The 24,905-nt window shown below is 40.5% G+C and overlaps 2 protein-coding genes across 2 annotated transcripts; one reads left to right on the forward strand and one right to left on the reverse strand.

Annotated features, from left to right (window-relative positions):
* Nucleotides 1-1,658: 1,658 nt before the first annotated feature.
* Nucleotides 1,659-5,415, reverse strand: RPL24 (ribosomal protein L24). Its single transcript, XM_059493999.1, has 6 exons — nt 5,261-5,415; nt 5,070-5,145; nt 3,965-4,075; nt 2,745-2,881; nt 2,271-2,334; nt 1,659-1,786 (listed from the first exon to the last, which is right to left on the reverse strand). The coding sequence occupies exons 1-6, from the start codon at nt 5,263-5,265 to the stop codon at nt 1,706-1,708; spliced, it is 474 nt and encodes a 157-aa protein (XP_059349982.1). The 5' UTR covers nt 5,266-5,415; the 3' UTR covers nt 1,659-1,705.
* Nucleotides 5,362-23,021, forward strand: CEP97 (centrosomal protein 97). Its single transcript, XM_059493998.1, has 11 exons — nt 5,362-5,611; nt 7,805-7,947; nt 8,869-9,027; nt 9,406-9,507; nt 9,991-10,104; nt 10,957-11,123; nt 12,432-12,596; nt 14,387-14,520; nt 15,024-15,795; nt 16,809-16,884; nt 17,635-23,021. Exons 1-11 carry the CDS (start codon nt 5,572-5,574, stop codon nt 18,328-18,330), a joined length of 2,568 nt encoding a protein of 855 aa, XP_059349981.1. The 5' UTR covers nt 5,362-5,571; the 3' UTR covers nt 18,331-23,021.
* The last annotated feature ends 1,884 nt before the right edge of the window (nt 23,022-24,905 follow it).

Consider the following 24,905-nt stretch of genomic DNA (forward strand, 5'->3'; position numbering starts at 1 on the left):
CTATTACATCCATGTTTGAAGTGAATTAAGTGCTGCTTAATTCTTAGCAGCCTGTCTCACCCAGTGCATAGCTTGTAAGAGGAGTAACTTGATGGGCTGTTATTCTTTACTTCTCACCATATCAATCAGAATTCAGGAATAAACATCAAGGCAGAGTAATTGTGAAGCACTTCTGTGCACTGCTGCAGTGACACCAGGCAGCCAAAGCCTGCAAACTTCAAAGCATTAAAAAATAATAACTTATTAATTAGTCATATCTGCCAATCAGTTTCTATATATATCATTAATGGTATTTCAAGCAGATGGTAAAAGCTCATCTTTATTTTCAGCTTCTTAGCTGAAAACATTCACAAGGACACATCTGGGGTACCAGGTGCCTTGTACAAGGCACTGATGTGATTTGTATAATCACCACTAGCACATGTAATTGTTTTCAGCCTTCAGTTTTAAACTACTAAAAATTCCTTTCCCTGTTAACCACAAGCAATTTTTCTTCCTCTCTTTTCCCCTCCAGTTTCTGTCTCCTTTGCTTTCAAATATGTTAACCAGTTTAAAAGCCTTCAATTTCTTTCTAAACGTGAGCAGCACTGGGTTGGTTTTTTTATTGTTTCTTTAATATCAAAAAGCAGCCTTGTTTGGAAGATCATGGTGCAAATTCCATTAATAACATCAAGCTAAACCTTTTTTAAATGGGTTGCCTTCACCCAGACCCGTATCTATTTCACTAAAACTCAAAAGAGGTATAACTATAGCCCATTACCCACATTGTTTTTGAAGCCCTGTCCAACAGAAGGACTGTCGGAAGTTAAAACACAGCTGTCTTCTTGACTGGTGTAAGATAGCAAATCAAGTCCTCAAAGTATCAACAGCAGGAAATAGTGGTTTGGTTTCTGTTTTGGTTCTGGTAAATCAGGACATTGCTTTGCCAAGGCTATTGCTGGGCACGCTGTCTGCACAGTGCAGTTCCTTAGGCAGACAGAGAACTCCCATGAGGAATTTCAATCCCTCTAGTGGTGGGAGGGTCAAAAATTACTAAGGGAACCTCTACATGTATTCAGCAAGTTAAATATGAACCTGAATGAGCTTTAACTGTGTAACATCAGCTGCATTTGAAACCCATTCAATCTTCACAGGCTTCCTATTCCTGACAACAGCTTCCAGCAATTCATTGTTTTGTAACTTCCCGACCCAGAAGTTTTGAATCTTTGTGTGTAAGAGCCATACAGTCTGTGAAACCATCCATTCTCTTTTTTTAACCTTCTCCACATTTGATTCTCTGTATGTTGCTACATGCATTCCACAACACAGGACCTTTTTAAAGTAATTTACAGATTATATTGCTTCACACCCCCTTTTAGCTTGCGTGTACCTCTGATCTTAGAAACCACTTTTTATGCCATTTGTCATAGATGCAGAATAAACTTAGGTGCTGTTCTGTCCTTCAGACAAGAACACTCCTCAAATACCTGCTCCATCCTCCCTGCTACCTGAGCCACCCAGTGAACACTGGGGAAGTGTGTGCTAATACAGCAGACTGGCAAAGAAACAGTCTTATGGCAGGAAGATGCTTTCAGTCTGCAAAACCCAGACACAGTAGTTTCACAGATTCATTCCCTTCAGTGTATCTCACACAGCAGAGCAGACCATGGCACAAGTAATGGAATTCCATCAGATGTTTATTCAGCATGAGCAACAGTTTCGCAAGTTAGCGCTTTCCACCAACACGGGGAGCAGAAACCTTGACTGGTTTCACAATCTTCTGCTTAGGTGCTGCCTTTGTAGGGGCCTGTAGAGAAATAATGAAGTATGAGTGAAAAGAAGTTATTTATCTGCAGTTCTAAAAGGGTCCCTGTATGTACTCTTGACAGAAATCAGACCAGACTAGAACTGCAAACTATAATACTGGGATCATGCTAAGATTTGTTTACACACATAACACTAAGCCAACACAAGGTATTAATTTAGAAGTGATAATGAAACACATGGTAGCACTCATCAATATATTGTTACCAAGTTCCTAGATAGTGAAGATGTCACATTCAGAGAAGTTTTTGTTTATTAATTATCTCTGATATTAGGTCAGAGAATGGATTTCTTGTAATATTTACTTCTTCTGCTTCTTCTTCTTCTTATTATTAAGAACCTTACAAAAATGCTTCCTCAACACAGAAACAGGAATTTCCAATTAAGTGCCACTGCAGAACATTGTGTTTCATGTTACAACATAGTATATTCCATTTTATAGTTTCTATTTGCCTACAGCATCTCACCTTTGCAGCAGAAACAGCTGTTTTCTTGGTTGCCTGCTTAGCCTTCTTGGCTTCCTTTGCAGCCCTGTTAATTCATAGAAAAAGTGGAAGTTATCTATGTCTGCCATACACAGTTTCCTTGTTTCAGCACTAAGCTTCCCAAGATCAGGAATGGATAGCATTACTGCAGATTTCTCCTCTATATTCACTATCCCCTGAAGGAATTTCTACAGAGACAGCAGAACTGTCAGTGACAAAAGTACAAAGGGAAAAGGCAAGGAGAGATCCTTCTTTGCTGCCACTATCTCTTGCCAAGATTACATACAAATATACAGATTAAAAGCAAACAAAAAATCCCGCAGAAAATCTTGTAAAACACAGAGCCCACCTAGAGTTTAAGCTTTTGTATGAAAAGTACTGTAATCTTTGAAAAGCTTGGGATAGTACTGTAATCTTTGAAAAGCTTGGGACAGCTCCACTGATCTGACTTCTCACCTGATAGCTTGTTCCCTCTGTGCCTTTCGTACTTCAGGCTTCTGGTTCCGCTTGGCCATGATCTCAGCGAGAGAGGCACCAGTGATGGCTCTCTGAAACTTCACAGCACGGCGCGTGCGCTTCTTCTGGACTTCTTCCTAAGAGGGCAGGAGACAAACACACACAATCAGCATCACAAGACATCAAATACATGGCTAAAGACAATTATGGGAACAAGCTGCTACTCAAATTGAAGCTATTTAAAACTGTACACTATAGTAGAATTTTACTCCTCACTTTAGAGGATCCTTCTGTTGGGGACAGAGAAGTGCTGCCCCACCTCCACATGGCCCCTTCTCCAGCCACATCCTGTACTTTTTCATTGTGTGTTACTACCAACAATCCTTGGCTGGCTCCCCAGCTGTCCAGCTATCAGTGTTGGAGACACACATATTAGACCCTGTATCGTCTATGCTTCTACAGCAAAGTATGAAAAAAAAAAATTTGAAAGAATGTTAGAAGTTCAGCCATCGGTAACTCCCAGACAAAAAAAGGGGGGAAAGATAAACCTTTGATGGTGTCATCTGAAAGGAAAACACCATCTATTCAAGTGGATCATGTGCTGGGGAGCAGCACCAACTTTCTTCAACCATTATTGCACTGATGTAAGCCTTTCTCAAAGCTCCTCTGCTGTGCAAGTTTAAACAAGAGCACTGCAGCATACCTCATGCTACATGTTTCATGATTTATCCTTCTCATGCAATGACAGCTACATAGGGAAAGACCTCATGCTACAGCCCAAAGTTTTCAAGGAGAGTACATTAGGAGAGTCATCTCTGCCTCTCTAACCCCAAAATCAGCTCCCTATGCTGTCACCATTGAGGAAGTTTACAAGACCAAACTTTTACAAAGTCTGCATATTAAACAGCATTACCCACCTTCCCTAAAACTAACTTTTAAAAACAAGCCATTCCTACAATTATTAAGATCTACTGAACATACTGTGGCTCTGAGTGGTCTCTCAAAGAAGGGCTACAACACAATACAATGATTTTGCTGAAGTGGTGTGTAAACTCATGTAACTGCAGTCACATTTTCACCATTATTAACTAGTCTTCATGCTGGTAACTTGGGACATGCTTCTGCTGAACACTGGCACACTTAAGTGACCTCTGACAGAGCAGTGACCACATCATCTTTTGGTCACCACCTTCCAGTGCCATTGGCTGGGATGTACTTACTGACTGTCCCTTCTTGTGCTTACGCCTGTAGAGAACAGTCCAGTTGATCTGACGAGGGTTTCTCTTGGAAAGGAATGCAGACTCACATTTTGCATTCAAGAACTGAAAAACCTGGGAGGGCAAAATGTTTTGTGTAAGCTTTGTTTCCATGAAAGACATTACCACCGTTTGCATTAAGTATTCTTCGAGTCAGCGTTTTTTGACACTTATGTTTTTGGAGTTCTTAAACACAGCTCTGACTAGTCAAAATTTTAGAAGGTAATTCAAGAAATCTAAGTTTTGTATTTTGTTACATTGGTCAAACTGATGTATTGCAAGGCATTCTGAAGTATCTTCATTTTTCTGAAAAAAGTTCAAATTACCACTTGCATCCAGTGCTGCTGTGTATTTCAGGCACAGCATGAATGAACAGCTGTGTCCAGCATCATGCTTCCCAAGTGTCTGTCCTCAGCAACTATGTACTTCCTGTACCTGTTTGTCTATAACAACAGGCAGAACGTGCAAGCCGGTTTGTTATTAGCTATATAATTCCATTTAAAGTACAACCTTATTCCCAGGAGCACTCACAAGGATTCGGCCAGTCTATCTCCTGGTCATTTTGCTGGGAATTCGGCAGAGAAAGATGACTACTGTGATACTCAAAAGCCAAGCCTTTCATAGGTAGGGACAATCCTGTCTACGTATGACATGACAGCTTGAAGGGCTCTCCATCCTATTTTACTTAAAATATTTATACTCAATTAATTTGGGAGACCAGCTGTTGGCTCCAGCGAATCTCAGCATTTGATGCAGGACGTCTAAGCAGCATTTTCTACACAACTCTGGTACTTTACACCTGCTGCTTTAAGACTCCCTTTAGATACTGCATTCTAAAGCTCAACCCCAAGCTACAGCACGGATCTCCTGCGGAGCAGCCACGGCAAACAACTGCACACCGATGCTGTTTTCACACAGCTCGATACGACCGACTCGGGCATGGGCCACATCAACACTACCGGAGTCTCCGGAGAGTCCCAGAGGCGCGGCCCCGGCTCCCCGCGCACCGCCCGGCCGCCCTCCCGTCCGCAGGGCCCGCTCCGGCCCGCGGGGCTCGCCCCGGCCTCACCTTCCCGTCCGTGCGGGCGTAGCGGCGGCCATGGCCCGGGTAGATCTTGTACCCGCTGAAGCTGCACAGCTCGACCCTGCGCGGGAGAGAAGAGTTAGGGGAGGGCGCGGGTGGCCGGGGGAGGCGGCCGGGGCCCCGCGGCGGCCTCCCCGCGGCGGATGGGCGCGGATAGCGGCGGACGGGGCGCTCACTTCATGATGGCGGCGGCTGCGAGGGGCCGGAGAGGCGGAGGGGACGCCGGGAGGCGGTGTCGGCAGCGCCGCGCGGGGCCCGACGGGAGCGGAGCGGGAAGGGCAGGGCCGGGCCGGCAGCGCCGCCCCGCCCCGCCCCGCCCCGGCCGCACCGCGGCGGCTTCACGGAGCTCACCGGGCCGGGCTCCCCCGGCGCAGCCCCGGCCGCGGGACCCGCCGCTCTAGCCAGCATAAAGGGCGCGGCGCTCCCATAGCGGCCCGGCCCGGCCCATCGGCGCTCCGTTGCCTGGCGGTGTTGTCAAGCGCGGGGCATGGCGGCGGCCGGGGCGGGGGATGAGGCGGCCGGAGCCGGTAAGGGCAGCTCCGGGCAGGTGCCGGGGGCCGCAATGTTGGGGGCTGCGGGTCCCGAAAAGCGCTGTGGGCGCTCGGAGGGGTGCGGGGGGCTCGGCGCTGTGGAGGCGGCGGCGCCCCCTCCTCGCGGGGCCGGCTCGGCCGCTCCGGTGCCCCCGGTGCCAGGCGGCCCCCGAGGGCCCCGCGGGCTGGAGGCGGCCGGGGCAGCGCGGGGCGAGGGGGGCGCCGCGGGCACCGCTTCCCGCCCTGGGGAGCGCCGCTGGCTCGGGGCAGGACGGGCACTGTCCATCGTGCTGGAGGGTCCCGCAGCCTTGTAGAGCCTTTATAGGCCAGGGTTTGAATGATATAGGGCCCGTTTTCCCTAGAGGGGAGGGCTGAGGAGTCTTGGGGACAGCGCCACTTCTGAGGGTGTAGTTCCTTGGTTCCTGCCAAACGGAAAATAAGCGATTTTGAAATGTTTTCCTGGGTCCTGAAAGCCTGTTAGGAAAATCTCGTATAGATCTCATTATATCAATGAGTCTTTATAGAATGGAATCATATTAATTTGGTAGAGTTCCACGTGTATATATAATTCATGCTGTATACTGAGCTGCCATGCTTAAGCAAGCAAGCTAAAGCTTGTTGCAAGGAGAAGAAGAACATTCGATATTGAAACAAGGACCTGTGCTTCTTTGAGTCTTGAATGTGCTCATAAAGGATACCCCAGACAGGGAGATAATGCCAGCACCCCAGGTCGTTTAACACCTGTGTGAAAACCTTCCTTTGTCAGCATCATGGAGAAGTGGTTACAGCAAGTCTGACTGCAGGGATGTGTAGTTCAATAGCAAAGCAGGTGGATGGTGTTGCCATAGAAATACAGGTTCTTTGCAAATAGTTGTGTGTGTTAAGTAGCAGTTGGATCATGTTATACTTGAATGTTGGAAATCTATGAGAACCGTGTGTAAAGCCACGTTCTGAGTGCCCCAGTTTGAATGGGACACCTCGTGCATGAATAAAAGGATTACTCTTGCAATTCTGCACTGTGGGTCCTTGCCTCTCTCCTAGGTTGGAGGGGCCAGTTGTGGATTTTTGTAACAAACCCTTGGATAAATGAGCAGATACAAAGTTTGTCTGGTCAATTAATGTGATCAAGCAGTTGTAGGAGTGACTGCTTGAGTGAGAGACAAGTGATACTTTCTCCCTGAATGTGCAAAGACAGGAGTGTGATGATTGCTGGCTCTGCCTTGCTGCTCTCCAAAGCTCTTGGGGCAACTGTGGATTTAAAAAAAAAAATGGGAATATAATAAATGTCATCAGACATCTTCTTTAGAAATGCATGTTCTCTAGCTGACAAAATAGTACACAAAAAATGTTTGTCTCTATCCATAGTGTAACTAAACCCTAAAAACTATAAACTGTACTATTAATATGAGAGTCATATTAGAGTGAGAACACTATTTGGGATATGTTGCTGAAAAAGGAAGCATTGTTTGCTGAACAGATATTAAGAGAACACGAAGCACTACAGTGATGTTTGTACATCAAATACACAGCAGAGGCTCAATGTATGAAAATTATTACAATTATCAGGTGTCACTTTGGGTACTCAGTGATTCAGGCTCCCTGTAGATGGCAAATGTTTGCCTTTTAACTTTATGTAGTGACCCTTTTTGCATAGGACATTTGAATTTTGTATTAAGTAAATGGTGTGCTAGCCCATTTACAGTTTGTTCTTCCCAGTGCCCCAGTACTGTAGTGTGGCTGCATGAGTGGCTTCTTAGTTTGGATAGAATGCTTACACATAGTTAGTTGTTAAGCTGCTCAAAACTTAAATTCTCTGAAGAATTTTTAAATTTAGGTTCTTTTGAAATTTGGTGTTTTGAGGATCGCACCTTTAAATTTAGCTACCAGAATTTTGCTGCATCTCACTTCAAAGGATTTTTGTGACTTTCCCAGAATTCTGCCAGAGTTCCTAAGTGGGACAGTGTCTGGTATATGTGTATCTTTCAGTAAATGGATCAGTTACTCTTAAAGTGTAAGCTGAAGTCATTTGCTTCAGTTTTACATGGAAAAGAAAGTTAATCTGTTTTTCCAAATTATCTGCATCTATTATAAAGCAAATCTTTTTATTTTGCGTTGCTTTTCCAGTACATGTTCTCATATATAAACTTTGTGGTGCTTTTTTTTTGTTTTTTTTCTCCTTTTTATCCTAAGGCTTGATAGTCAACTGCTCAGGTCAAGGATTGCAAAAGCTGGGTCCAACCTTGCCCTGTGATGCTGATACTCAGACTCTGATTCTGGACAAAAATCAGATAATTAAATTGGAACACTTGGAAAAATGCAGGAATCTGATGCAGGTCAGTATTGCTTGATTTGAAATTGTTATCAAATAATGGTGCTATGATGCATCTTCTGCCTTCAGGCACTATTATGTTATTGAAGTAAGCTAGAAGTTACTGTCTTCACAGGAAAATAAATGATGGCTGGCTGAAGTAGAAAGCTTTGCCATCAGTGGAGGTCTGCAGTTGATAGTGGAGGGGGATGTAACTAAAAATGATCTAAGTAAATCCTAATGGGGGAGGGACATGATAAGAACACTTAGAAAAGTCACTGATAACTCAAATTTTGATACTTCTTAGCTTTTGAGTACATGGGCTTTGTAACATTAAAAATAATTTTGTATTATCACTGAAAGTCCTTCTGGATAGACTCAAAGCTGCCTGATAACTTTTACAGACCAGCTACACTGAGTTGGCAGAGGTGGGGTTTGTTGCTACAACAAACCTTCACCACGCTGCCAGCTTGGTGATCTTGTTACTGAAGTGTGTGTCTAGTCAGGATTTACCCTTTAAAAACTTTGTGGTTTACAGTCCTCGTAGCACAGGACCTGTCTGAGAATTGTGTGAAATACATTTTGTCCTCTGCCATATTAACAGTAAGTGCAATTTTACACCAGGAACGGGGCAACAATTTGCACAATGAATTGGCAGTTCTGCTATTACAACCTTATTTTCATATGACACAATTCCTCATTCTTTTTCCTTTATTTTGCTGTTGCTAGGAGAATTTCCTCTTAAGTTTGTGGAGTGAGCTGTGAGGACTCATGTTCTTTGATCAATTTATTTCCTGGCTCTTGCAGGTTTTTTGTCTGTGTCATTTACTTGAAATGAAATATGTAGACTGAACAAGTATCTGTTGGAGTAGATTTTTAACTACTAGAAGTAAGACCTTACTCTGTCTGCTAGTTAAAACTGTTTATTTTGTGTGTCCATCTGCAGCTCTCTGTGGCCAACAACCGGCTGGTGCGAATGATGGGTGTGGCAAAACTGACCAAGCTCAGAGTGCTCAACTTGCCTCATAATAGTATTGGGTATGTGGAAGGGCTGAAGGATTTGGTGCACCTGGAATGGCTGAATTTGGCAGGAAATAACATTAAGGTAAAGTATTCACTCTGGTGCGTTTACCAGAATCTTTTGTTGTTGAAATTTGGAACATGCTGCAAAGAAATCTGAGTATGTTTTGATTGGAACAATGTTACTATTTTGTGTCTACTCGCTTATGAAATAGAAGATGGCAGCTTTTGGAGTTGTCTAGGAAAAAATGAAAGGTTTGATATCAAAATGAAATGCAAGTAAGGAAGTAGTCTCCAAAATTATTATCTTTAAAATACAATTGTATTAAAATATGGTGTTTATTTTGGGTTACTTAGCTACTGGTTTTTTATCCTTCAAAAGAATTTATAATTATTGATACCTGGTTTTATTTAGTAGCTAAAAAAGGGTTACTGTGAGTAACTGATTTCTTTATTTTTGTAGGCCATTGAACAAGTCAATTCCTGTCTGTGTCTTCAGCATCTTGATCTGTCAGACAATAACATAGCTCAGTTAGGTGATGTCTCCAAGCTTACCTCACTGAAGGTAGGTGTTCTATCTCTTTTTAATGCATTCTGTACAGAAAGAAATTTGCTTTGAAAATCGCTGCCTTTAGACATTCACTCTTTGAACACTAGCTCTTAGAGCATTTTAATTCATTAAATGTAATTTCTAGAGAGAAGTGTGTAAATGTTCTCTTCCTTGTTTTGAAGTTGCAGGAGCTGAGGCAGTGATTTTTCTATAGCCACTCTAATGATTTTGATAAAGATATGATGGTGATGATATCTTCTTCATAACTCTTTATTGTCTTATCCTATCACAAATCAAAAACATACTTCTAACTCTTCCAACATGCATGCTGTAGAGAAAAATGTTTCCAAATACTTTTTTTGGTAACTGTGACCAGAAAGTCTTACTTATCCTTCTTTTGCAATGTGTTTTTGTCAGGTGATGCCTGGAAAAGCAATCTGTGGGTTCTGATCAAGCATTCATTTCATCATGTGTTCATCATGTGTTTTTATTTTATAGACTCTTTTGCTGCATGGAAATATTATAACTTCACTTCGCCCTGCCCCTGCTTGCCTACCTCAGAGTTTGACTGTTTTTTCTTTGGCAGAAAATGAAATCAGAGACTTAAATGAGGTAAGATATAGAAGATAGATCACCTTGTCTTTAGGTAGACTGAAAGAAGGAAGTGGAACAATTTTTTTGAGATTGTAACTGAGAATGGGCTCTCTTTGAAACAACCCAACTTATAATATTTTAATTGTTTATATGTAATAACCATATTTGCATTAGCTGCACGAGCTAGTGATGTCTTCTAAAATTTAGTCTGGAAAGAAATTTGCCTTTTTTCTGTTATGTTTTTTTTATTCAAGGATGTTGAATGAAACACTTTTAGGCCCAACCTTTTCTAATTGTCTGAAAGTTGAAAGCTGAGCTGACTAAATGCTGCAGAGAGCTCCTGCAGCTGCTGGGATTAGAACAGAGGTTTGAATTGCACTTGTTGCCACTGACCTATTTTTCAAACTGTGTAAGAGAAACAAATAATCTGCCTGTGACTTTGTCTTTATTGTTTTGTTTGTTTGATTTATTATAAGTAGCAGCCAAAACTCTTGGTTGGGATTTCATGTTGGAAGAAAATGTTTTGGTAATAATTTCTCTTCAAAACAGGGCAGGGTTTCTCCAGCTTTTTGGCTTGCCTATTTTTTTTTTCTTTGTTTGTTTTCAAAATCCAATAGCTGTTGTAGTAAACTGGACTCATACTACATCTTTCTATACATAAAGCCCCATTCCCAAATTTTAAGAGAAGGTAATACTTTCCAAGGACTAATAGCATTTACAGAAGAATCATTGGGAAATTGCAGTGTTCAAAAATCAAATGTGATTTTTGATTTATTTGTCATTCAGTTGTTTTACACAGGTTGTCCAGCTGTAGTTAGGAGAAATGTGGAATGTGTTTCTCAGTTAACAAATGTATTTTGTTTTCTCAAGGTTTCTTTCCTGGCCTCTCTTCACCACTTGGAGCAGCTGTCAATTATGAACAATCCTTGTGTGATGGCCACACCTTCTGTCCCTGGCTTTGACTACAGGCCTTATATTGTCAGCTGGTGTCTGAACCTTAAAGTTCTTGATGGATATGTGATCTCTCAGAAGGAAAGGTGACATAATAATATTATTAAATCTCTAAAATTAATATGTGAAGTTTGGCTAAGCTAAAATTGCTTTAGCTAAATTTTTCATCTGTTACACTGGAATTATTATTTAGTTAGCTTAGACAGAAGTATGAAGTTAAGCTTTTGTTTTGTTGCTCAAATCACAGAAGCACTTCTACAAAGCAAAACTGTGGTAGCAGTTCATCAGAATCTGGTACCCCTTCTTTACAGCCTCTTTGACTTTGCAGAATGTGACAATCAGCAGGAGTTAAAGCTTTTGTCTTGGGGAAGCTCAAACTTGCCCTTATATAAGCATGATTTGTGTGTGCATTTCTACATTTGGCTTTTTTTTTGTTATCAATTAGTTAAATATTATTTTGCTCAAATCACTTGTTACTGTATCACTGTGCTCATTATGTCACTATGATATCTGCCTGACAAAGTTCTTGACATCAGAACAGTCCAAGCATAAATATTATCCAGTATAAGCACATTCCAGTCCAGGACACTAACATATCCTAGGACACTAATGTCCTTTTTACCCTGTTACTAAAATTAAAAGGTGCCTTTCTTTTGGTCAAAGGTGAACCAATTCTATTTCTGTTTCACCATAATCTGCTATGACTTTCCAGGAAAGTTGCCTGTTGGAATTCTAGACTTCTTTTTCATGACTTTCTCATGGGATGTTCTGTATTATCTATATTATTACATGTAGGTGTATTATATTAAATAATCTCAGGCAGAAATTAATTTTTAAAACAGACTTGTTGAATACTTTTTAGGAATATGTGCTCTCTGTGTCTGTTTTACATGTTTTTGTGAACTTCTCTGTTTCTGTGGAAGCTTTGCTGATAAGTTCATTGAGACAGATGTGTTTTCAGTGCCCAAAGATAACACACAAAGCAGAGATGCACAGTTTTGGACAAGTGGGTTTTTTCTTTTTTGTTTCATCGATGCTTAAGTGAATTAGTACATTACTCATTGTTCTGATAATGACATTGCCAGTTTCCCTGGCTGTTGGGAAGGATGAAAGTTTGACAAGGAAGTCTCACAGATACGTGTGCTTGGCAGAAAGATTTTTGAATATGGAATCTGAAGAAGGAATAGAAATGAAAGTAAGTTTTGATATAGAAGAAGAGAATTGCTGAGCCAGTCTTACAGGCTCTTACCTGGGCATTGCACATGTTCCAAGTCTTGCTTAGATTTGTAGATTAGCTCTTTGAAGAAGAAGACCTGTAGTGAAAACAGAGTTACTGTTTCTTTGCTGTTTATTAAAGATGCCATTTATTAAACCATTTTCCCCCTTCCTAACAGCTTGAAAGCAGAATGGCTCTACAGTCAAGGGAAGGGAAGGTCATTTCGACCTGGGCAGCATGTTCAGCTAGTTCAGTACTTGGCTAATGTTTGTCCTCTCACATCTGTATATGGACTCCAGACTGAAGAGGATGCCAAACTGGAAAAAATACTGAGTAAGCAAAGGTGAGAATTTAGTTTCTTTCTTAGAGAATGTAATGGAGAACATAATTATGTATCTGATGTGTTAGATGTGGTAAGATTTCATTTTAAGTATTTCAAAGTAGCAGTGAGGGCTGGAGATGCAAAGTGCCATGAAAGTACAGGATGTGTCCTAGATGGGATTGAGAGGCAGGGCAGCAGCAGCAGGAGTGTTTTTGTGCTTTCTGGGCCAACTAGGGGAAAATTCCTTTGTATTTTTCCTGTGTTTTGTATATTCCTATATATTTCCTGTGCTTTGTAGGACACTGAAAGTAATTCGTGTTAGAACTGTGATTAAAATAAGCAAACTATGAACTGGGATTTTTCTTTCTATTGCCACACAAAAAATGATGAAAACTTCAAAAAGGAGCTTAGCTTTTGTTCAAATTGTAAATGAGGACTGTTGTGGTACACTGGTGTGTTAGCCACTTTTTATTGTTGAGATGTTCTTTCTTGGTTTTAAAGTTAGTTGCCCTTTGGGGGGCACTGTTCCCAATGATGCATTTGTCCATCTGTATCTGGCATCTGAGGTCTGTCAGCAGAGGAGAGCCGCTGGCTCTACCAGCAGTAGCTGTGTTGCTAAGGTCTGTGCAAATAGATGAGTAGAGTTATCATGGTGTGTTTCTTGTCCATGTGAAGGTGAGCTAATTTTGGTTAGAAGCCAGAAAACAAAGCAATACAGGTTATTCTATTCCCCAGGACCTGTTGACAAACTTTTTCTTGCAGATAGAGCAGAAAATTCAGCTGCCAGGAGCAGGCTACCTAAGTGGCATAGTGTGGTTAAAAGGCTGAGCAACAAAAGTGTTGTTAGCAGAAGGATATCTCAGAAGAAGGACTAGAAACTTGGAAGCATCTGGGAGTTACTGCCCACTTTGCAAGTGTAGATTGATCTCCAGGAGGAAATGATGGAAATGTTTTAGCTGTTTCTGAGGAGAAGGTGAAGTCAAGGCATCTTGACCTTGGAATCTCTAGCTAAGTGCTCTAGCATTCACATCTTTCTGGAGAAAATCCAGGAAGTTGTTCTGTTGAATAGAACTCTTCAAAAATTAAAAAAAGCCCTCAACAACCAAGCCAAAAAAGCCCTAGTAGAAAAAGCAATCCCCCCAAATCCTCACCTGTATTATATATACACATGCATATATGGTTTATAGGACAGTTTGACTTTGTCCTCTGTCTCCTGAGCTTCTAATTTAGCTGGGCTGAGACAACCTGTGTGTTCTCTGAGTTTGTAAAGGATGATGGTTTTTTTTGTGGCAATATTTGTTGATTTGTACTAGGATGTTGGGCTGTTAGTAACAGGAGCACCTTGATTCACTTACTTTGAAATGTAAAAGATACTCCCACGATTCCTCAAACTCCTCTATACCTACACATATAATGTATTCCACTTTACAAACTTAAAATATTTTCATACCTTCTTCATATGTAGACATGGTTTTCAGTTTATAGTCAGAACTGCATGTTGGGCTTTTTTTCATTTTTATTTGGTAGTTTTTTTGGGATTTTTTGTTTGTTTGGTGGCGTTTTTTTTGGTTTTTTTTAACATGTAATGAAGAAAGAGGGGCTGGAGGAAGGGGAGCAGGAAAAGACTGCAATTTGCAATTTCCTCCTTTGTGAGTGTCTTGTGTATATAGGAGTCTGATAACAAGCCTCTCCTTTAGAATGTTTTGATCACTTGTTTCTTTTGAAATAGCTCATAGTTTCTTTTAGATGTTTTCTGTACAAAAGAAAGTTTAAATAAAGCACAAAATCTATTGTTGGCACTCTGTGTTTAGACTCCACCAGAGGCAGTTGATGCATGAAAACCAAAATGAGGAACCACGGACATTTTCTGCTCCCAGCAAGGCAGTGCCAGTTGCTCATGAACACAGTGCCCAGGCCCAGCCATCACAGATGGTTCTTGAAAAGGGTAAGTAGCTTGTCTACTCCTGTGATCTAACCTGTGGAAATAAATATTTTTCTTTTGAGCATAGGTAACTTTGTGGAAGGAATTTCAGAACAAGACCCTGTTATTGTTTTATTTTATTGATCTTCTATTTTCTCAACTGAAGTTGTAGATTGTTTCAAAAAAAAATTCCAGTCCATGCTTGTTTGTGTCTGGCTGGTTAGGTGAAAAACCCAATCCGACAAAATGAGAGTTACTACTTTGACTTTGGCATTTTGTACCAGCTTATTCTCTAAGGAAGTGCAGTTTGTGCAATTTCTTGCACCCAGTGTTTGCCAAGTTTGGATGTTACTGTGGTAAATACTGTCCTGATACAGAAATAATGCTCATTGTTACTAATATGTTAGATCATCTTACCCACCCAGGTGCTAACTGTCAAAACCAAATTTTGTATCCTTATGAATTAAACAAACTATTAATATTACTGAAATACTCTAACACTATAGTGTGCCTTTCTGTCTATCTAGAACCTGTCATCCAGAGGAATTCTTGGGTTGGACCAAGTGCAAGCAATGATCATTCCTATGCAGTAAAGAACACTTTTCTTCATGAAAGAGGCTTTTCCAAGGAGCTACACCTCGAAGATGTACAGACAGATGAAGACAAACTAAACAGCAGCCTTTTATCCTCAGAGTCTACTTTCATGCCAGTTGCTTCAGGATTGTCTCCAGTGTCTCCTGCTTCAGACCTGAAGCTACATGGAATGAATTTGAGCCTAGAAGATGATGATGATGCAGTGATTGAAGGTGTGAGAGATATTAATAGAAGGGAAACAACTAAAAAGCAGGAAGCTGTGTCTGTTACAGAAGAGCACCCTAATAGAGCAGCAGGAAGTGTGGAAACCCAAGAGAATATCAAAGAAATCCAGCAGGTGGCTGCTCCTGAGCTGGTGACAGCTGGCCTGGCTGCAAGGACTGGCCACTATTTAGGGGCTGCTGAAGGCCAAGTTCGGCACAGTCACCCCAGCACCTCGCTAGGTGCTGAGTCAGGAGTAAAAACTCTTGGTCCTGAGCAGGTGACAGAAGAAAGGTCTGCTTCACTGGCTGGGCAAGGTGCAGCACCAGCTGATCGAGGTGCAGCTGAGCTGCAAAGGATGAGTGAGGCAGCTACCAAGCTCCAGGCTTCCTGGAGAGGATTTTACACCAGGAACCACCATCCTCAAGCCAAGGAAGTGCGGAATGAAATTCGCCTACACAGAATGCAGCAGCACATCATTTATTTAACAGCTGAAATAGAAAAGTAAGTTGAGGTGATGCTCTGTATTTGCAAGTATGTCTGAATAGAGCTACCATTCCAGAGTATTTCAGATCAGATATAGATGATATAACTACTCACAGTAGAACCTAGCATCAGAAACATAAAAGTGATTACATTACAGGATCACTTCCTGTAAGGTAAGCACAGTTTTGCACATGGCTATTCATACTCTCCAAGTGCCTTCTATAAGTGGCTTGGGTTAGAACACATTTTTCTATTTCTATTTTAGCAGAACTTGCATATTTCAAAATAGAAATTGCTGAGTGGGATTTTTTTAATTTGTCTCCTCACAATTAGTCTATAAATGAAGTGTCCATATTGGGACCCGTTATTCTGTTGCTGGTAAAAGCAAGAATTTCCTCTACCTTGTATGATACAATTTTAAAATGTGACTGTGTTTGGTTCTGTTTTAATTTTTGATCCTGTGAATTCATGTTTGGAGAAATCATGGTCAAAGTTCCTCAATTTGTAAGCCAAAAATTCTGGATTTAGTTAATATCTTTCTGGATCAGCCTGGATCAGTCAGTCTGATAGGCTCTTTTTCTTCACTCTCACAAGTGACAAAAGCTGTATAAATTGAGTGCTCAGTGAACCTCTAGAAACTCCCAATGCTTACACATCATACTCCATCCATACATCAGTGGGACAGCATAATTTGAAATTAAGAAGTACTGTTTGGTGTGTGGGGGGCTGATAGTTGTGCAGGAAAAAATAAGAGCTCGAGTTCAGTTTACAAAAAGACACATTATTGCCAAGCCAACAAATGTGCTGCAGTAAAAGGAAGCAGAATTTAAATGTAACTGAAAAAGAAACTTCCAAGTCAGCAGCTGGGTATTTATGGCAAGCCAGACTGCAGTAATTTCTTAATGTTAGGCTGTGTTGTATCTTTCAAAAGTGCTGTTATATAAGTAGGCATTTTTATGTGTTCTTGTTGCTCTTGTTACTCAAATGTTGCTTATTTAAGCTGCATAAATTTTGGATGTGTGTTCTTGCAGACTGAGAAAAGAAAGAGAGGAAGATAAAATGCAAAGGCTTGTACAGGAGGAAGCTATCAAATTTCTTTGGAACCAGGTAAGTAATTTTAGTCCTCTTGTTTTTCTGCTTAAATGTGAATTTGGAATTCAAATTTGAATCTGCCTGTGTGTGAATTCACATTATTTCTTACTGTAGATTCTGAAGACATAGTCAATATGGTTCAGTTTTTCCAATGATTTGAGTGGTTTAATAGACTCTTACTGCTGTGTTGTCTGCTATACTGATACTGTGGGGGGAAATAACCCTCAGAACATTAGTGCAAGCACACTGGTTTTACTGCTAAAGACTAAATAGTGGCCTGGTGTGAGAAGGAAGGCAAAATGCAAGAAAAGCTAAATAAACATAAGCAGGACTGTGAAGAATTATGTGACTGGTAAATGCCCATGGCAAATGAAATGGTATCAAGCTGTGTTGCTTGTGAGCAACTCAAAAGTTGTTAATACAACTTTTAGGAAGGAAAGTTGTTAATACATCTTTTAATAAGCTTTTCTTCCAACAATAAGGTTGTTTTTAAAAACGGATAAATCCTTTCTGGTTTTAAGAACAGATTGCTTTTTTTTCAGGTACTTGAATTGGGAGCTTTTGTGCTCAGTTAGTGTTTGGCATGTAGGTTTAAAAGCTATGATTTCACAGTAAGAAGAATAAAATTTCCCTAATGATACAGGAAACCTTTTGTTTGTCACTTGGTCTTGGATTTTATACAGATCTTGGTTGCTGAATGCAATAAATCCACTAGAAATCAAAATATGTTTATCTGCATTTCATAATAAATTTTTCTCTATACAGGTTAAATCCCTTCAACAGTGGCAGCTTTCAGTGATGCAGAATTTAGGTGGTGCTGGGATCCCTTCAGCCAATATTTTATGTTTATCCAAACCACCTCTTCAGCCATCCACAAGGGAGCAAGAAACCCCACCAGCTGTTAGTTCTGCTTTGTTAGCTCCAGCTAGTGAGGATGATCTCCAGGAAAAGTCTTCGTTGCAGTTCCCAGATTCTGGCTTTCATTCTGCAGCTGATCAGACTCGTGCCAGTGAACTGTGCAGCTCTGCAAAGAGCTCAGCTGAAGGAAGTGAGAGCTCCCTTTCCATGGAAACCATCAAACAATATGGCAATTGTGTTTCAGCATGTTGCTCAGATGGAGAGGGTGGGCAAAGTAAAGAGAGCTCTAGTAATGGGCAGGACAACGGACTGATAGAACAGTATTTAAAATCTGTTCAGCAGCTGGAAGAGGCTGATGAAGACACAGATTGCAATGAGGAAATGGAGGGCAGCTGTCTACAAGTGTCTGTGTCAGCAGAAAGCCAAGATTCTTCCTCTGACACTGTCTCTGTAGAGCTCCCTCAAGACACATCCTCCCCAGTCCAAGGTGAAATCTGTCAGATACCACCAGGAAGCTACAAACTGACTTCAGGAATAGTAGAAGGGAAGCAAACGGACTGTGATTCTTCGTTCCAGATGCTGCATGTTGGGATAGCTGTATAATAGGATGGTTTCCACAAAGGACTAGGGATTCCATTTCACTTTCTCTTTCTTCTTCCTGTTTATACAAAACTTACTTTTCATGTCTGCTGTTTCAGATTCTGACTCATGTTATGAATTTATGTTGTAATTACTATTTTATTGATGTTGCTGAGGATTGATACTAACTATGCTAACCTGATATCAGCAAAGTTCTCAGTGACAATCATTATGCACTTTATTTTCAAACATAAAACTGGTATTGTAATAACTGGCCTCCATTAAATTAATTCTGAAGATTGGTGGGTGGATGGTGGTGGTGGTAGTGTTTGCTGTGAATTCACTTTGGTGAATGTGTTAGTAAGTATTTGTTTGTTTTTTTCCTGCAAAGAAAGATTAAATTCTTATTTTGCAAAGAGAAGAAAACAATATGGGAAGAAATTGAGTCAATACAGGCAGTATATCCTGTCATAGGTGGGATACAGCCCCCTGAGAAAGATAAAAAGTTGCTTTTCAGACTTCTTTTGATTTAAACAAGAGTAACTTGGTCAGGGTATCAAAGATGCATTCCAGAAAACCAGTGTCCAAGTCAGTGACTTTTTTGTAAATAACTTGAAGCTGCTGGCAAGAAATTAGATCATTTACATAAACACTGAAACAAGGAATTGCAGGAGAGTAACCTCAGGGAGCTTCAAACAAGCTTTGACCTTTGTTTGCCCTGGGGTTGAATTTCCCTGTCTTCTCAGGTAAGACTCAAAATGGAACCAGTAGCAGCCAGGACTAAGGAAGAATTTCAGAAGAGCATGTGATTTGGGAACATCATTTCCAGGGCTGCCCTGCTGGGTTGCAGCAGCAGACTTGGTGGTGTGTGTTTTGCTCCACTAGGATGCTAATGTCTGTGTGGGATTTGGATTTCAGTGGCTTTCAGGACATCAGTGAGTTTGATGGATCACAACTACTTTTATATATAGGTATAAATACTAAAAGCAAATGCCATGACTTAACTATTTCCTGATATCTCTGTTGGGTTTTTGGTTGGGTTTTTTCCCCCTGTACGTCCACTAGTTGGCATTTTCATTAAATGTGGATAAAAAGTTGTATTTCTTCCCTGTTAGCAAATATGCTGAGATACCTAGGCTATGCTTTCCACTTAAACACTGGGAAAGCAGCGGGGTTTGTATCTCAGCCAGCCATTGCTATGTTGGGTTTTTTCCATTAAAAAATGGAAAACTACCAGGTGTCTTAGTATACATCAACAGTGACAAGGGAAATCTGTTTTGCCATGTGTTTTGTGATGGACAATAGTGAAATAAAAGTTGATGTTGTGATTTACAGGGGTCAGTTGCATTTTGCAACACGTACTGAAAGCCCAGTGTTGCAGTAGTTTGCTGATGTTTATTTCTCAGTTATAAAGACATATGCTTTTGTAATTCTCTGGATCCACAGGTTAACTTCTGATGCTATGGTGTCCCTAAAACCAACTAGCACTCTTTTAAAAGGACTCTTATGGCCACATTACCATGTAAAATAATTTAGTTTTTGTGAAAGCTTTGGTTGCATGTCTGCTTTTGGTTCCAAGCTGAAATTTGCCACTACTCAGGAGTTTGGTATGAGGCCAGTATCTGCTTGAGGCATCAAAATATCCTTTATTTAGAACATAAATGGTGTTTTGGACTTGTACCAGCCATCTTCCCAGTGGTGAAGTTCACCTTGGAAGAATAAAGCTTGCCTCTGTGTATACAGTAGCCATCATCTCTTTTTCTTCCACCCCACAAAAGTTCTAGGGCACCAACTTCTCCAAAGAGCTGTCACTGCAGTCAGGCTGACCTTTGACTGTGCCTTGCATATGTGGGAGCATTAAAGAAAACCCAGAAGAGCAGAGGTGGTAGGTCCTTAGTGTGCTGTCCTTCTAGCTGAATGTAGTCACAGCACATTGGTAGCATGACCACATTCATAATTAGATCTTGGAGCACAGTTGTGCTTGGGTATTGAAAGTGGTACAGGTGCATTAATGTGTCACAGTGCCTGCTTACCTGGGCAAAGCAGGGTGGAGTCCATGGGATCATAGCCTTGTCCTCTGAAGGTGCTGAACTTGGCTTTAAATCTGCCTTGTCTGGGGATCTGCAGTTCATAGGACTTAGCTCTTTGAATGTCAGTATGTTATATAAAACCCCCAAATGTCAAATTGCAGATTGAGAGAGGAATTGTTTCAGTGTTTGAAGCAGTTCTGGATCTTGCACTCTGGAGGCAGTGGCCAGGTGTAAGTTCTCTTCCATGGCAGAGTGTTTTATTGCCAGACCTGGAAGGAACTAGACCACTGCCTGGATAGCAATGTTTCCCTTACTGGAGACTCTGAGGGAGCATATGTATTTTGCTGTTTTGGATTGTCACTTTTGCTGTGCACTTAGAGGTGAAACAACTTTAATTTTGGAGTTGTCACAGGGGGAAAACGTGGTGCAAGTAAATTTTTTATGGAAGCCCTAGATGTTTCTTGATATTTCCTTTTCTTGTTAGAACTTGCAAGCACAAAGACAAGACAACTTGCTTTAACTAATGCTGAGGTCAGCTGTTGTCCTTATTAATGTGTAATCTGTATATACAAAAATGGTTTTATGCAGGTACAGCAAAGCATGTACTGACAAATATTCAGCTTTATCTTACTTTTACTTGGGAAACAGTGAAATACTAGAAAGTTTTTTCTAATGTTCTGAAAAGTATCTTGCATGTGTAGAAGATGAGTTGCCTAAATATAGAGAAATCAAAGAATGGTGAAGTTTTTGGATTAGTTTTTACAGGATTAAATGTAATTAGTTTGTATATACAGAAAATATTTTCATCCTGACCATTAAAATACATACAGGGAAAGACATAATGAGGGATACAGTGGAAAAATAAGGAGTAAAACTGAATGTATGCTTGAATTGTCTTCTTTCAGCCCTGTTTTGAACTCTCAAAAAATCATGATGTGGAAGTATCATAGTTTAATATATGGCTTAGCATTTACTCATCTTTGTTTAAGTAAGTTTCCTTAATCTAGGTGTGCAATATTCTTTTAGCTGGATAGGGATGCAGTTTTCCTTTGGAGGTGATGGAAATTTCATAAAGAAATTGGAAGGCCTAAAATAGATCTGAAACTTTCCTGTGTTAATATTGTATTCCTTCCTTTTGAAAGGCTTCATGATCAGCAGAAGAATGTACTTTGTAGAAGAAAAGCTTATCTCTTGTGTTTTGTCCTGGGCTGATCCTCCAGTGTTAGTGGGAGAGATCCCTTGGTTATTTGCCAGGTGATGTTGCCAGCTCTGCTGTGAGAACAGTTGAAATGCTTCTTTAATTTGCTTCAGGAAAATCAGATAAATATAGCTTAGGCTATTTAAACTGCACCACACAAGTAGTTTTGCCCCAAATGAGGTAGCTGGCACATGAAGGCCTGTTTTCAGCTAGTCTGTGGTAGAAATTACTTTTTCCTCTTTTTCTGAAGGCTGGGACAAGTACTTCTATATACCATAATGCAAGAAGGCATTAAGACTGCAAATTTTATTTTGCTGCTTCTAAACCACAAATGTCCTTCAGCAAATACTTGAGAAAATCCTTGCTAAACTAAATTGCAGAAGCCTAACAGCTGTTGATAGTTAAGTTTCTTAAACAACCATAGATTCCACTATTTGCATGCAGCAGTTGAAATAATGCACTTAGCAGCCAGTCTCTGTATTAAAAAGTTGGTTTTTTTCTGAATAATGTTTGTATTTGAGCTTGCAAACTGTTCCTGTTTTTTTTTTTTTTTTTTTTTTTTATGATTTTGTATATATTGTCTGAAGAATTCCAATTTTTGTTTCTACTTGTAGCAGGTTATCTGATGAACAAAAATGGAATATATGTTCCTTTGAGATTACCTGGGTAATTTTTACTGCGCTTGATGTTCTCGTGTGTCTCACATAGATACACTTTTTCCTGAGAGGATAAAATTGTAGCAGTTAGGGGAAACTGATTAAATGACAAAAAAAGTAAAAACCGGTCAGTTCCCTGCCGGTGGAAAAGACACTTTCCTGTTTTTTTCCTCTCCTGTTGTATTAACTTTCCCCCCTTCCCCCTTGAGGATGTGCCACCCTAATGAGTATGCATCAAGTATTCATAAAGTCTTTCAAAATGTCTTCTTTTAATAGTTACACTTCTTTTTTTCCCAGATTAGCTTTCTAGGACAAGTTACTGAGAAACACTTGCTTTCTATATGCCTACCAAAAAGTTGGTCTGTCTATTTTTAAATGTTTTCTTTGTCAGTAATGGAAAAAGCACAGGATCCCTTTCTTGCAAGAACATAAACCAGTATTTATCAGGAAAGGTGCTTTATCTCTGGGAAAGTGCCATGCCAAATTTTATTGTGCAAGACCTCTCAGTAAGAATCTTTTTTTCTGGCTTCATTACGTTTATAAGTATATGGGCCAAATTTATTTGTAGCATAATTCTACTGAATTAATTTTTTTGAGACTTCACAGTGGTATTCTACCTCTAAACTAGAATTTGAGAAGAAAAGAACAATTGGGTATTGGTTTGTCTCTTTATTTCTTGCTGTTTTCTGTGAAGAATGGTGGGTGGTTAAATTGGTACAGTTCATATATTTTCTATAAGTGTTTACAATTTGCATTTATTGTTTCTTAAGTATTTTGTTTGTATTGCTGAGTTTTGAATTTTAAATAAATGATTTGTACATTTATTGAAAATTTTAAGGTGTACCTTATATTGACTTTTATGGCTATAGTCATAATACAATTGGAGAGCTCTCCTGGACATGGGAAGCTCAGGAATAGAAAGCAAGTGATGGCAAGATAAGCATTGGCATTTTTTCCTTGGCACAGCTGAGACATCTGATGGCCACTGCTCCATGCCTAGGACAGTAAGAGTGTAGTAGGGTACATGAAATGAGTTCACCAACGACTCTGAAATTGGTCTTTGTGATTTGCAGCCCTTTGTTTCCAGTGCTGGCCCTCTTTCGTGCTCTTAATTACCTGCTGTGTTTGAATTCAAAGATGTGGCAGTGTTCTGTACAGAGTTTTCTAGAGAGAGAATTAAGAAACACAATAGCAATGTGTGGTGTTGCCTCTCTTGGTTTGGTCAGACAGCTGCTCTCTTCTTAAACAAATGAAGGCTAATTAAACATCTTTTAGGCTTTAACAAAAAGAAACAGTTGAAGAGTTCAGATATACATGAAAGTCATGTTTTACTGCAACACAATTCTCTCAAAGGTAAAAAAAATACAACAATAACAAAACTGAAACAACATAGCTAACTTTGTTTTCACTCAACTTGTAACACGTGGAGGTTTGTAGACATTTTAAACTCTTTACTATGTGTTCCTACTTCATGACACCAAAGATTTTTTTTTTTTTAAAGTGGGACTCTTCTATATTTACTGTTAGGGTGGGGAGGCACTGGAACAGGTAGCCCAGAGAAATGAATACCCCACCCCTGGAAGTGTTCAAGGCCAGGTTGGATGGGGCACTGAGCAATCTGGTCTGGTTTCTGCCATGGGCAGGAATGCCCCTGCCTGTGGTAAGGGAATGGGAACCAGGTGATCTTTAAGTTCCCTTCCACCTCATTCTAGGACTCTATTTGAAAAACAAGAATAGGCATAGCTAAAGTAACTCCAGGTATGAAAAAAGAAGAGCAGTGTCCTTTTCTTTTAAAGGCCTTAAAGCCATACTAGTAAGTTTTAAATGCTCTGTGTTGTAGGGATAGTCACCTTAGCACTTCAGGGACTCAGGTTGAAGTTCACTCTTGTCTCTGGCTTTTATTTATATTTGTAATAAGATCAGACCTTAAAATCTTTGGCTAGATTTGGAAAATAAAGGGATGACTAGTGGATGGCCCATTTTGATCAAATGGAAATAGTCACTTTTCATTTTATGGGCTGAAATCCTTATCTATGCTGAGACCACCCAGCCCACTTATTGGTGGGGTGGTGTGAGAGGCAGGAAAGCCCTTGGCTCTGTAAGCACTGCTCAGCAGTAGCTAAAACTGCCCCATGTTATCACAGTTTCCAGCACAGTCAAACACAGACCTACCATAGCCACTGTGAAGAAAATTACCTCTATTCCACCCACAACCAGTGTAGCTGCTCCTTCTGATGTGTGCAAGATGATATTCACCAAGTGAAGGAATATCAGAAAATTGTGCTCAGGATGCCCGAACCAAACAAGTTGCCTCTGACTTTTAAGATGATTTAAACTGTGAAAATTGAGAAGCCTGTGATCATAAAGAATGCTCTGGAAAATGTAAAATCTGGCACATTGTTTAAAGTGCTCACATGTTGGACTGAAAGCCATAAACCATTAGAAAAGCCTAAACAATTCTCAGACAATGTACTGAGCAGTCTAGCAGTCAGGGATGTGTGCTTAGCCTTGTGCTAAACTAACTGCATTCAAGCAGCAGCCTTTGGGAAATCTCTTCCAATCCATTGTTACACCAGCTGAAGTTATCCAGTCCCCTGAGCATTAGCAGCATGTGTTCTGGTGTGGGAAGTGCATGGAAAATGTGCTGAGCAGCTTACTGCTGCTTATGCCTTAGAGCCTGTGGGACCTGGGGAGAAACAGGAGACACTGAGAAAC

The sequence above is a fragment of the Ammospiza nelsoni genome, chromosome 2 (genome assembly GCF_027579445.1).
Source record: "Ammospiza nelsoni isolate bAmmNel1 chromosome 2, bAmmNel1.pri, whole genome shotgun sequence".
In the NCBI taxonomy this organism is placed as follows: Eukaryota; Metazoa; Chordata; class Aves; order Passeriformes; family Passerellidae; genus Ammospiza; species Ammospiza nelsoni.

Excerpts from the sequence above, each read along its gene's own strand:
- RPL24 (XM_059493999.1), bottom strand. Across the intron at positions 2,882-3,964 it reads AGCACAAGAAGGGACAGTCA|GAAGAAGTCCAGAAGAAGCG; the intron begins GTAAGTACATCC and ends CTGCCCTCTTAG. Across the intron at positions 1,787-2,270 it reads CAGCTGTTTCTGCTGCAAAG|GCCCCTACAAAGGCAGCACC; the intron begins GTGAGATGCTGT and ends ATTTCTCTACAG.
- CEP97 (XM_059493998.1), top strand. The coding sequence starts at position 5,572 with ATGGCGGCGGCCGGGGCGGGGGATGAGGCGGCCGGAGCCG. Across the intron at positions 11,124-12,431 it reads GTGATCTCTCAGAAGGAAAG|CTTGAAAGCAGAATGGCTCT; the intron begins GTGACATAATAA and ends CCTTCCTAACAG. Across the intron at positions 16,885-17,634 it reads TCAAATTTCTTTGGAACCAG|GTTAAATCCCTTCAACAGTG; the intron begins GTAAGTAATTTT and ends TTCTCTATACAG.